General features: G+C 35.7%; 1 protein-coding gene across 9 annotated transcripts in view; it reads right to left on the bottom strand.

Annotated features, from left to right (window-relative positions):
• atp2b3a (ATPase plasma membrane Ca2+ transporting 3a) overlaps positions 1-12017 on the bottom strand; it is a 31765-nt gene that overhangs the window by 8361 nt on the left and 11387 nt on the right. For 5 of the 9 annotated variants that reach the window (XM_058783835.1, XM_058783833.1, XM_058783828.1 and 2 more), the window contains exons 5-17: positions 11084-11209; positions 8400-8528; positions 8055-8120; positions 7818-7856; positions 7340-7504; positions 6037-6251; positions 5645-5887; positions 5235-5476; positions 3911-4145; positions 3562-3741; positions 1326-1413; positions 949-1055; positions 371-562 (exon numbers count right to left, since the gene is read on the bottom strand). In XM_058783835.1, coding sequence (XP_058639818.1) covers positions 371-562; positions 949-1055; positions 1326-1413; positions 3562-3741; positions 3911-4145; positions 5235-5476; positions 5645-5887; positions 6037-6251; positions 7340-7504; positions 7818-7856; positions 8055-8120; positions 8400-8528; positions 11084-11209 — 2027 coding nt within the window. The remainder of the gene's footprint in view (positions 1-370; positions 563-948; positions 1056-1325; positions 1414-3561; positions 3742-3910; positions 4146-5234; positions 5477-5644; positions 5888-6036; positions 6252-7339; positions 7505-7817; positions 7857-8054; positions 8121-8399; positions 8529-11083; positions 11210-12017) is intronic. The other 4 variants (XM_058783837.1, XM_058783836.1, XM_058783830.1 and 1 more) reach the window with 1 other exon arrangement.

Below are 12017 nucleotides of genomic sequence, written 5' to 3'. Positions count from 1 at the left end.
TACAATTTTTCATAATAAATCATAATTACAAGAAATGTTCAGTGGAAGTTATTGTTTTTTATTTTTTATTATGCAAGTAAAGAATGTGACCATGTTTGCATGTGCCAAAAATAGAATCCCATGGACCAAACATATAACATAAGTAAAAAACATAGGCTAAGGCTGCTTAATATTTTGTGCAAACCGTGATATACATTTTTCAGGAAGAATAAAAAGTTCAAAAGAACAGTATTTATTTGAAACAGAAATATTTTGTAACATCACTTTAACGCATCCTTGCTGAAAAAAAGAAAAAGGGAAAAAATGAACACTTACTGACCCCAAACTTTTGAATGGAAGTGTGCAGACAAATATAAGTGTATGCATGTACCTGCGTGATGCAGGCACCAGTGAAGGCTACTATAACAGCCACCACATTCACTGTGAGCTGAAACTGTAAGAACTTGGAGATGCTGTCATACACATTCCGTCCCCACATCACAGCCTTTACTATGCTGGAGAAGTTATCGTCCGTCAGGATGATATCAGAGGCCTCCTTGGCCACATCTGTACCAGCAATGCCCTGGGCAAACAGAGAAATCAATGACTTTTTTTGAGTATTCAGACATCTTTAAATCTGGTATGTTTCAATTTAACATTGAATTTAAAAAAAATAAGAGTCACAGTTTTGTTTTCACACAATCTGTGTATACCAGTTGATATGCACTGCATCTCATATTAACTTTTCCAATTAACTTGAAGTGTGGTTTGGAGGATGGCTTTCATACTACTCAAGGAAACAAACTTCACTGTCAACCAAACCTGAGCCAAACCAAAACCTCTAGTGTAAAAGCAACATTCATGTGCACTGAATGTCTCGTATTTAGCTTCAGTTGGGTTTATCATTACACTATGTGAAACAGAACCTCAAAAATATGTTTCATATATTTAGTGGATGGATCTTCTCACCATTGCAAACCCCACATCAGCTTTCTTAAGAGCAGGTCCGTCATTTGTGCCATCACCGGTGACTGCAACCACCTGCCTTTGTTCTAAAATGGTGCTGTCTATGATACCTGAACACAAGACACAAGCAAAATAAAAAAAAACCTAATAACCGATTCACAACCAAAATATATGTAATGTAAATTTGGCCAAAATGCTGAAAATAATCAGCACTCATATCAGGAAAAGCTTGGTATTACTGCAAAAGTCAGCATAAATGCCATCATATCACATTTGCATTGTACTGTAAGTGGTTATGAGAAAATTCCACGAAGGACATAATGGAGAGGTAATCGTCCCTATAGGAACAAGGTATGAACACAACTGACAGAGAGACTCACCTTTGACTAATGTGTGTTTGTCTGTAGGGGAGGAACGAGCTAGAACTCTGAGCTTGGGCCAAATTTTATCAATGCGTTCTTGCTCAATCTGCAAAAAGAATTTGAAAAGAAAAAATGCATATTGTGAAATATTATTATTATTATTATTATTATATTTAATTATTATTAAAAATTATATTTTGGTAGATTAGAAACTGCAATTTATTCCTGTGTTAGCAAAGCTGAATTTTCAACAGTCATTACTTCAGTCTTCAGTGTCACATGATCCTTCAGAAATCACTCTAATATGTTGATTTGGTGCTCAAGAAACATTTCTTATTATCATCAATGTTGAAAACAGTTGTGGTGCTTAATATTTTATATATTTTTATATTAAGTTATAACTTATAACATTGTCTTTACTATCACTTTTGATCAATTTAATGCATCCTTGTTGATTACAAATATTATTTCTTATAAAAAAAACAATGAAAATAAACTTTTGAACAGTTATATATTTAACTACATATATCTTATATTTGTAAAATATATTCTTAACATATATTTGTAAATCCTGGCAATAGGGTAAAGATTTATATATAGGTGCTGGTCATATAATTATAATATCATCAAAAAGTTGATTTATTTCACTAATTCCATTCAAAAAGTGAAACTTGTATATTATATTCATTCATTACACACAGATATTTATTTCAAATGTTTATTTCTTTTAATTGTGATGATTATAACTGACAACTAAGGAAAATCCCAAATTCAGTATCTCAGAAAATTAGAATATTACTTAAGACCAATACAAAGAAAGGATTTTTAGAAATCTTGGCCAACTGAAAAGTATGAACATGAAAAGTATGAGCATGTACAGCACTCAATACTTAGTTGGGGCTCCTTTTGCCTGAATTACTGCAGCAATGCGGCGTGGCATGGAGTCGATCAGTCTGTGGCACTGCTCAGGTGTTATGAGAGCCCAGGTTGCTCTGATAGTGGCCTTCAGCTCTTCTGCATTGTTGGGTCTGGCATATCGCATCTTCCTCTTCACAATACCCCTCAGATTTTCTATGGGGTTAAGGTCAGGCGAGTTTGCTGGCCAATTAAGAACAGGGATACCATGGTCCTTAAACCAGATACTGGTTGCTTTGGCACTGTGTGCAGGTGCCAAGTCCTGTTGGAAAATGAAATCTGCATCTCCATAAAATTGGTCAGCAGCAGGAAGCATGAAGTGCTATAAAACTTCCTGGTATACGGCTGCGTTAACCTTGGACCTCAGAAAACACAGTGGACCAACACCAGCAGATGACATGGCACCTCAAACCATCACTGACTGTGGAAACTTTACACTGGACCTCAAGCAACGTGGATTGTGTGCCTCTCTCTCTTCCTCCAGACTCTGGGACCCTGATTTCCAAAGGAAATGCAAAATTTACTTTCATCAGAGAACATAACTTTGGACCACTCAGCAGCAGTCCAGTCCTTTTGTCTTTAGCCCAGGCAAGACGCTTCTGACGCTGTCTGTTGTTCAAGAGTGGCTTGACATAAGGAATGCGACAGCTGAAACCCATGTCTTGCATACGTCTGTGCGTAGTGGTTCTTGAAGCACTGACTCCAGCTGCAGTCCACTCTTTGTGAATCTCCCCACATTTTTGAATGGCTTTTGTTTCACAATCCTCTCCAGGGTGCGGTTATCCCTATTGCTTGTACACTTTTTCTACCACATCTTTTCCTTCCTTCGCCTCTCTATTAATGTGCTTGGACACAGAGCTCTGTGAACAGCCAGCCTCTTTGCAATGACCTTTTGTGTCTTGCCCTCCTTGTGCAACGTGTCAATGGTCGTCTTTTGGACAACTGTCAAGTCAGCAGTCTTCCCCATGATTCTGTAGCCTACAGAACTAGACTGAGAGACCATTTAAAGGCCTTTGCAGGTGTTTTGAGTTAATTAGCTGATTAGAGTGTGGCACCAGGTGTCTTCAATATTGAACCTTTTCACAATATTCTAATTTTCTGAGATACTGAATTTGGGATTTTCCTTAGTTGTCAGTTATAATCATCAAAATTAAAAGAAATAAACATTTGAAATATATCAGTCTGTGTGTAATGAATGAATATAATATACAAGTTTCACTTTTGAATGGAATTAGTGAAATAAATCAACTTTTTGATGATATTCTAATTATATGATCAGCACCTGTAGAAACAGTTCCTGCATAAGCTCCATACATAACTACAAAACTTGGAAGTATACCTCTCCTTTCTCATTTCTGATTCGCCTGTTGAAGTCCTTCCCTTCCATACACAGGAAGTCATCACCAGGATGGATGATGCCACATTTGGCAGCGATGGCACGTGCAGTGTTTATGTTGTCACCTGTCACCATACGCACAGTGATGCCTGCTCGTTGGCACTTCTTGATGGCATCTGGGACCTGATTGGAATTATAATCAGCAAATCAGAACAGATATCAATGTTATAATTATGCATTTTTAAAACTTCTTATAATTACTGATGCTCAGACGTTAAAGGGTATGTGTGTTTTTTTAGATAAACTGGAGAGATGTTTACACACATCCAAGACAGTAAACTGGTCTGTATACCTCAGGTCGAACAGGGTCTTCAATGCCGACCACTGTGATGCAGATAAGGTTAGAGACAATGTCTGTCTCATTGTCCCAGTCTGGCATGGGGTCAGCTGGGAGCTCTCTGTAAGCGATGCAAATTGTACGAAGGCCATCACATGCCATCGGTTCAATCACTTTCTTCACCATCTCATCTTTGTCCCGTGCCTTAAAAGCACGGACCTCACCGTCACGGCCCAAGATGAATGAGCACCTGAGATGAAGGCAGAACTGTTTAATTTTTTTACAGTGCATTTTTTGACACATTTATTTAGAAGCCAGTTATAAGGAGGTGAGATGTTTTTGTCTCTTCCTGTTAAAGGGATAGTTCACCCAAAAATGAAAATTTACTCACACTCCAGCCATCATAGGTGTATGAATTTCTTCTTTTAATCGAAAACAATCAGAGTTATATTTAAAAATGTTCATTCATTGGAGGATTTCGATATAAGCCAAGAGGAGACTGGTTTTCCTTTGATGAAAACAAAACTGGGTAACATTGACACTAGCATTTCTTTGCTATGCCTACGTTCTACGGCATCCGCTGGAATGCCACTCTCTCGTGAATGCAAGTATGACAGTTAGCAGAAGCTAGTGATTACGTTTTATAAAGTTTTAAATATGGATATTTTTCTTACAAAAACACATTGATTCGCTTCAGAAGCACTTTATTAACCTCCCGGAGCCGTGTGAAATAATTTTTACAATGTATTTATGCACTTTTATTGGACTTCAAAATTTTAAAATCTTAAATAAAATGCCATATAAGTAAATTTTTTAATATAACTCCAGTGGTATTTGTCTGAAAGAAGAAAGTCATATACACCTAGGATGTCTTGAGGATGAGTAAATCATGGAGCAATTTTCATTTTTGGGTGAACTATTCCTTTAACACTTACACTATATATTTATTTATTTTTATTTTTTTACTATTTTTAGACAAACTGCATGCTACTCATTTTCAGAAAAAGAAAAAAAAAACTTGTATGTTTAATGTCACATGCAGAACCCTCATACTCTCCATTCTGTGTTCTTCCAGCAGTTATTGATTAAAATATTCTAAATATTAAATATTTATCTATCAAGACTGATCTTTCAAAAATCATTCTAATATGCTGATTTGGTGCTCAATAAGCATTTCCTGTTGACAACAGCTGCTTAAAGTGGTCTTTTTTGTGATGAAAACAATAACATTTTCATCATAAAAATTTAAGTTCAACAGATAACAATGTTACATGTCATTTTAACATTACAACATTATTGTAATTTTAAAAATCACCATGAATACAAAGACAACATTTACTTTTTGAGCAGGATCTCAGAGGCTCCTTTGCTGTATAAGCAGAAGCTTCCATCAGGCATCTGAATGACAGTGCTCATGGATTTTCTGACAGAATTAAAGGTGTAGACTTTATAGAGCTTCTCTTCTGGGATCTGCTCCCTCACAGCTTGGTAGTCTTGCTTCAGGTCCAGCACAAGTCCCAGCAGAGAACATTCTGTCTTATTTCCCAGTTGTTTGGGCAGCCCACCTTCCTTATCTGCAGCCTGGGAGGAAGAGGTGAAAAGAGTGGAAGAAAGTAAATGAAAGAGGTAAATGAAAGCATGAAATGACAGTCATAAACTGTAGTGATATCACTGTAATGCATGGCCTCTCATGGTTTACTGCAAAAGTTTAGTGCTAAAGTATATAGTCTTTTACTAAAGTACTCTCACCATTATTTTGGAGGTATAGGCGCAGTTCACGGCAATAGCACTGGCGATGAGCTCCAGGGTCTTTGGGTTAATCTGGTCTGGTCTTGGGATGTCGCGGAAGAGCTGGTCCCCTATATAAATCTGCACTACTGTCATCCGGTTAGTGGTGAGGGTCCCTGTTTTATCGGAGCAGATTGCCGTGGCATTGCCCATAGTCTCACATGCATCCAAATGACGCACCAGGTTATTGTCCTTCATCATTTTCTATGGAATGACATTAATAGGACGAGTGTTAAACTGTTAGTGGCACTTGTGTGTAAATGACACTTCTGTGATGGACTCAACGTTACAAAAACGGCTGCATTCTTCAACATAACTTGTCAGAAAATACAGATTATTCATTTCTGACTCACCTTTACGGAGTAGGCCAATGATATGGTGACAGCCAGTGGCAAACCCTCTGGCACAGCCACCACCAGAACTGTAACTCCGATGATGAAGAATTTGACAAAGTACTGCACATAAATAGGTGTGCATTCTGTCAGCCAGACCTGTCCCTCAATGACAAACGTTTCGATCACGAAGTACAGCATCAGGATAATCACAGTGATGGCGGACATCACCAGACCTGAAATAAATCATACGTTTGATTGCTTAGAAAATAGCACACCTCTCCTCAAAGAGCCGCACAATTTGAGATATTGTGTACAATTAATTGGGTGAATTACTGACCGAAATATACACTACCATCCAAATGTCTGGGGTTGATTTACTAATTTAGATTTCTGAAAGAAGTCTCCCATGCTCACCAAGACTAAATGAAATATACAACATATAAAAACAGTAATATAGAGATCATTTTACCATTTAAAATAATTTTCTATTTTAAAATGTGATTTCCTCCTTTCACGGCAAAGCTGTATTTTCAGCAGTTATTCCTCCAGTCTTCAGTGTCACATGATCCTTCAGAAATCATTCAGGTGCTCAATAAACATTTCTTATTATCATCAATAGCAGCTGTGTAATATTTTAGTGAAAACCATGAAACATTTTTTCCAGATTATTTGATGAATAGAAAGTTGAAAAGAACAGCATTTTTAAAAAAATATATAAATCTTTTGTAACCTTATAGATGCATTACTGTCACTTTTGATCAATTTAATCATTTTTGGCTATATTATATATATATATACAGTAGAGAGCAGACAAAAAAAAACAAATTGGGATAGAGTGAGTGGGACAGGATCGGGAAAGCACCACAAGCCAGTATTAGAACTCAGCTACGCTATATATGTTGTATCATTGCCTACTAGGCTATCGGCTCTGTCAAAAGTATTTGTCTTTAAAAAATTTTTTTTACTAATCCTAAACTTTTGAATGGTTTCAAATACAGAATTTTATGTATGAGTCCCATAAATGTGGTAAATCAATTTAAATAACCCCATTTCTATCAAGCAAACACCTTAGTCAGAATACCCACTTGATAATATTCGTTTACTTTGGGTGTACAAAAAAAATTGAAATGAGAAAGAGACCAACCGTTCTTTTTACAATTTAATGCGTTCTTCCTTAATAAAAGGAATCTTTTCTTTTGAACAGTAGAATATTTCTTAAAGGTTCAGTAAAACTCCTATCCCTAAGTACGAGCAAAAATAACGCTTGATTTAGCAAGCCAATACGATCAGAAGAACTTGACCTAACATTAGACCTCCCCACCTGCTTTCCCGATTTGCACTGCCAGCTTGGTGAGTTTGCCCTGAAGAACTGATTTCTCCTTCTTGGGCACACTGGTTTTTTTCTTCTCTTTCTCCTCCACTTCCCCACCTTCTGCACTCTTCAAAGGCTGCATCTCCATGGCAACAGCCTCATCCTGTTTCTTAGCTATAGTGGGTGAAGACAAAGTGATCAGGCAAGCAGAATTATAGGTAACTGTTAGAAATAGCAATCTACACTTTTGTGGTTTGCAGTATATAGTATGCACAATATCATTATTTGAACTGACTGACAAGTCATAAGACATTTTACAAAATATATTCAACATATTAATATCTAAAATTCAGCATTCAGTACATACTGTGCAGTATGCAGTTTTTCATTCTGAAAATAGTTTATCATAATAACCATAATTCACCATGCCTGAACATGCCTCTTAAAAGTGATCATAACTCAATTCTAAATCAGTCCTGAAAGTCACCTTTATTTTGATTGTTCTCCAGGGTCCCGTCTTGCTTCCCTGTGAAGGTTAATGCAGACATTTAAACAAAACAAATATTGTTTCTGCTGCTTGAGGTCAATGTAGCTGACATGAGAGAACAATAAAGTGCATGAGAAAGAAAACATAAAACATGGAGGGATAATATTTGACAGATATGGAGAGTTAAAACCAGGATGTCTGTTTATGAGTCATCTCTCTATTGTGAATGTCACCTACCATTTATGATGTTGTGTTCTTTGGCTTCAACACTGGGGAACTGCGTGGATGAATTACTACTGACCTCTGATAGAATTGTTGGAAACAGAGGATAGGACAAAACGAAGGTGGTATGTAAAGACATAAAACAAAACCTAAATGCTGACCAAAAGCAATGAAAAATCAACTCAAATGAATTTCAATGCCTTGAAATAGAATTGACCCAGACCATTAGACATTCTGTATCTGGATAATTCTGTGTGGGTATTCAAGCAAAATGGATTTTTCTTTTATGATGTGCATGTTTAATCATGCTCAACTTTTAAGCATTTATAAAATACTTTTAAAGAACTGACAGACGCCAACCTTTCTTGCAGTCTTTCTTCTCTTCCTCCAACTCTCCGGCCCCCAGGAGGGTGAAGATGATTCCCGTTTGAGAGTTGACACCAACAGCGGTCACCACCATTTTCCCCGAGCCCTCCATTACATGAGTGCCTGAATTTTGTGAAACACAGAGAAGATTTTTTGCAGTAAATATTTTCAACAATTTCTTCACAACTCTGCCCTTCCCTAACTGAAAGAGTCCACACTACCGTTTTTTAAATATTTAATTCAAATTAAATTAGCTTATTGGCGCCATCTTGTGACTCAAGATGGTTAGCTACTGACCAAAGGACTTCAGTATTCATGTTAATATATATTTCGAAACATAAAAACCTTTATAAATGACTAGAAGTTCAGGTGTCTCCAGTTAGAGCATGTTTAATCTAAAACAATTATTAAATGTGACTGTTTATACAAATAATGCTTTCAAGGAATTCAAAGTGTCATAAAAATATTTTAAATTCATATTTAAAAAACAAACAAACAAACAAACAAAAAAGTAAGAACGCTTATTTAATGTACAGGACTTTGCAATCTTAAGGTGAGGTTAAGAGGAAATATAAGCCTATACTGTTATTTCATCAATGTCCAATCAATTATATGAGTCATGGATAGCCTCGTTTAATGTATTGATGTTATTTGTTGTGCTCACACTAGCCCCTGCACTTGTCTAAACCAAGGATCAGAATTAAAGCTGAAGTCTCCTCCATGACCTTTCCTTTTAGTGTGTAATACAATTAAACTGAACCAGATTGCTTCTTTGTTCCCTGATTCACTGCACATTAATTCTTCCTTTTTTTTTTACCATTATTTTGTCTTAATTTTTTTTTTTAAACTAACTACATAAATAAAATACAAATAAATGTACTTGAGAAGAAAATGTGTTACAATTATATTTGTTTAAAAAAAAATCGGATTAAGTTAGTTTTTCCTACCCCATTGTTTTTTAAGAATTCTGTGAGGTTTGTTAATTGCCAATGAGAGAAGATATTTTTACAGAGATAAACAAAACAAAACTACTGATTAAAACAATTATTTTGTGCAGCATGCATTTCCTTCTTCACAACAGAAGCCTTCAAACATACATGTTGAGAAGAGATGACTCTCCCATAATGACTGAGAAAATAATATGCACCCCTTGATGATTAATTGCACATGCTGATGAACGACAGAAAGTCTTGTCAATAAAAACAAAACAGCTTCAAGGAAACTAGTCATCTTAAAGTTCAGAAACATGCAGCAATCGACCCTTACAGAGAAAACATCTTAGTTTGCACAAGAGTTTCACTACATTATTCCAAATTCATCCTGATAAATCAAAGCAGTTTTAAATTAAGAACCTCTTGCCTTCAAAACAAGTTTTCCCTCAGGCCATCCACCTCCTCAATGACCTTAAGAACTGACTGCACAGGCTGGAACTGATCCAGTACTGCTATACTTCAATCTACCATCATGTATCATATGAGATCACATCAAATATTAAACTGTTTTTTATTTATTTAAACCACAGAACCTTAGGATTTTGAAAACAGTTAAAATAAGGAACAGTTACGATATAAAATGATTCAGAAATATTTACTATTTAATCAAATAAATAACACTGATCATTAGGAGACCTTTGTACAAAAGGTCAGATCTTCTTGCTCCTTATTTTAAAATGTACTTTATAGCAAAGCTGAATTTTCAGCAGCCAATGGTCCAATTCAAAATCACAATTTCTTGATTTGCCTATATTCTCGGTAACAAACTAAAATGCTTTAGTAAATGATTCAAACAAATGCTGTACTTTTACTCAAGGGAGATATTCAGATTTTTTTCTTTGCTACAAATTAGTATTCATTATTCTTCGTTAACGTCAATTTAGCTATGCGAGTCCACTCTAATCATGTTACACATGCATTTTTCACATCAAATGTCTAAAAGCATGTTATGTTTCCAAAGATTCCATTTCCCATTTTTCACACTTGATTATGTTGAGGTCGTGGTGTAACACTGTGTGTGTGGCCAAGCAAAGAAACAGCTGCTGCTCTGGTGAACTGCGATCATTAGGAAGAAGTGGCAGAGCAGGTCTCTGGAGGGCCAAACACAAATCTGAGCCTTTCTCCAGGAAGCAGAGATGAGGAGGAAGCTGATTAACCTGTTTATCAGACCTCAGGGACGTTCTCTCATTAAACCAGTCAATGAGATTTAGCCCAAGCACTGCACAACCTGAGTGTTAAACTATTGACAGAATACTTTGCAAAATCCCCATCCTCCCAAACAGCAAATTGGTTCAATTAAGATGGATTGCAATAGTGTCAGCCTAAATTAATTGATAGTGGTAATTCTGTGAAGACTTCCAGTATACTACACATGTGACGTTACCATATAAGTAAAGGAATTGTGCCCCTGGGAATAAGCATCCTGCTCAAGCAAACAAAACCCCCTTTGCATGTTCAAGCTTGGATTTTTAACCAGTCTGTCCCAGCGATATGTTCGCATCCTGAATCATCTGAATTCTTAAACTGATGGTGAATATCTTTCAGTATTTGTATGGTTTTGAATATCCAGAACTATTTATGTAAAAACACACACAAACATTCCTCACAACCTATGGCCATATGGCAGACTCAGTCCACACAATCCCACGCAAACATATGTTCGCTTATATAACCTTTACTCCCTACCTGACAGCAGCATGGGATCCTTGTCGATGGATTTGCGTACGTGATCAGACTCTCCAGTGAGGGAGCTCTCATCGATCTTGAGGTCGTTCCCTTGGATGAGAACACCATCCGCAGGCAGGAGGTCGCCTAGGAGAGCCCAGAGTGACAGCAACAGATCAATCTCACAAGCCCTTGAGTACTAATACCTTTAATGACCAAAATTAAAAACTGAATTATTCAAAGGCATCTTCACATCCTTTATATACATTTTTTAAATAATATATATTATCATAATTTATATACATGCACAATTTAAGTAAAATTTTAAGAATTTGCTATATTAATAATATAATACTTATACAGTAAACCGATTATAATTTTATGTATAAATAATTTTTTACATTTTTGAATGCAATTTATATACTTTAATTATACAGAAATAATTTAAGTTATAATTTATATACATGCACAATTTTAAGTATAATTTTAAGGATTTGCTATATGAGTAATATAATACTAATTTTTGTTGTCAAACGATTATTCGCAATTAATCGCATCCGAAATAAAAGTTTTTGTTTAATAATATATGTGTGTACACTGTGAATATTTATTATGTATATATAAATACATACATACTTCAAAAACTACTTCAATACTTCACACCGAGCTTTTTTTGTTTTATATGCTGCTAAGACGACACTCCAGAAGATAAGTCAAGTATAGTTCCATCATTGTTCAAAGTAAAAAATTAGTTTTAAGAAATAAAAAATTTGTAAAAATCAAGGAAATTTCTCTGGTATTTCTTTCTTTTTGCTGTATCGAAAACGTACCGAACTGTGACACCACTGTATCCTATCGAACCGAACCGTGAATTTTGTGAGCCATTACACCCCTAGTACACATATTTTTATTTTGGATGCGATTAATCATTTGACAACACTAATACTAATACAGT

The sequence above is a fragment of the Onychostoma macrolepis genome, chromosome 08 (assembly GCF_012432095.1).
Source record: "Onychostoma macrolepis isolate SWU-2019 chromosome 08, ASM1243209v1, whole genome shotgun sequence".
Classification (NCBI taxonomy): Eukaryota; Metazoa; Chordata; class Actinopteri; order Cypriniformes; family Cyprinidae; genus Onychostoma; species Onychostoma macrolepis.
The sequence above is the reverse complement of the archived record's forward strand: the minus strand, read 5'-3'. Positions and strand labels throughout refer to the sequence as shown.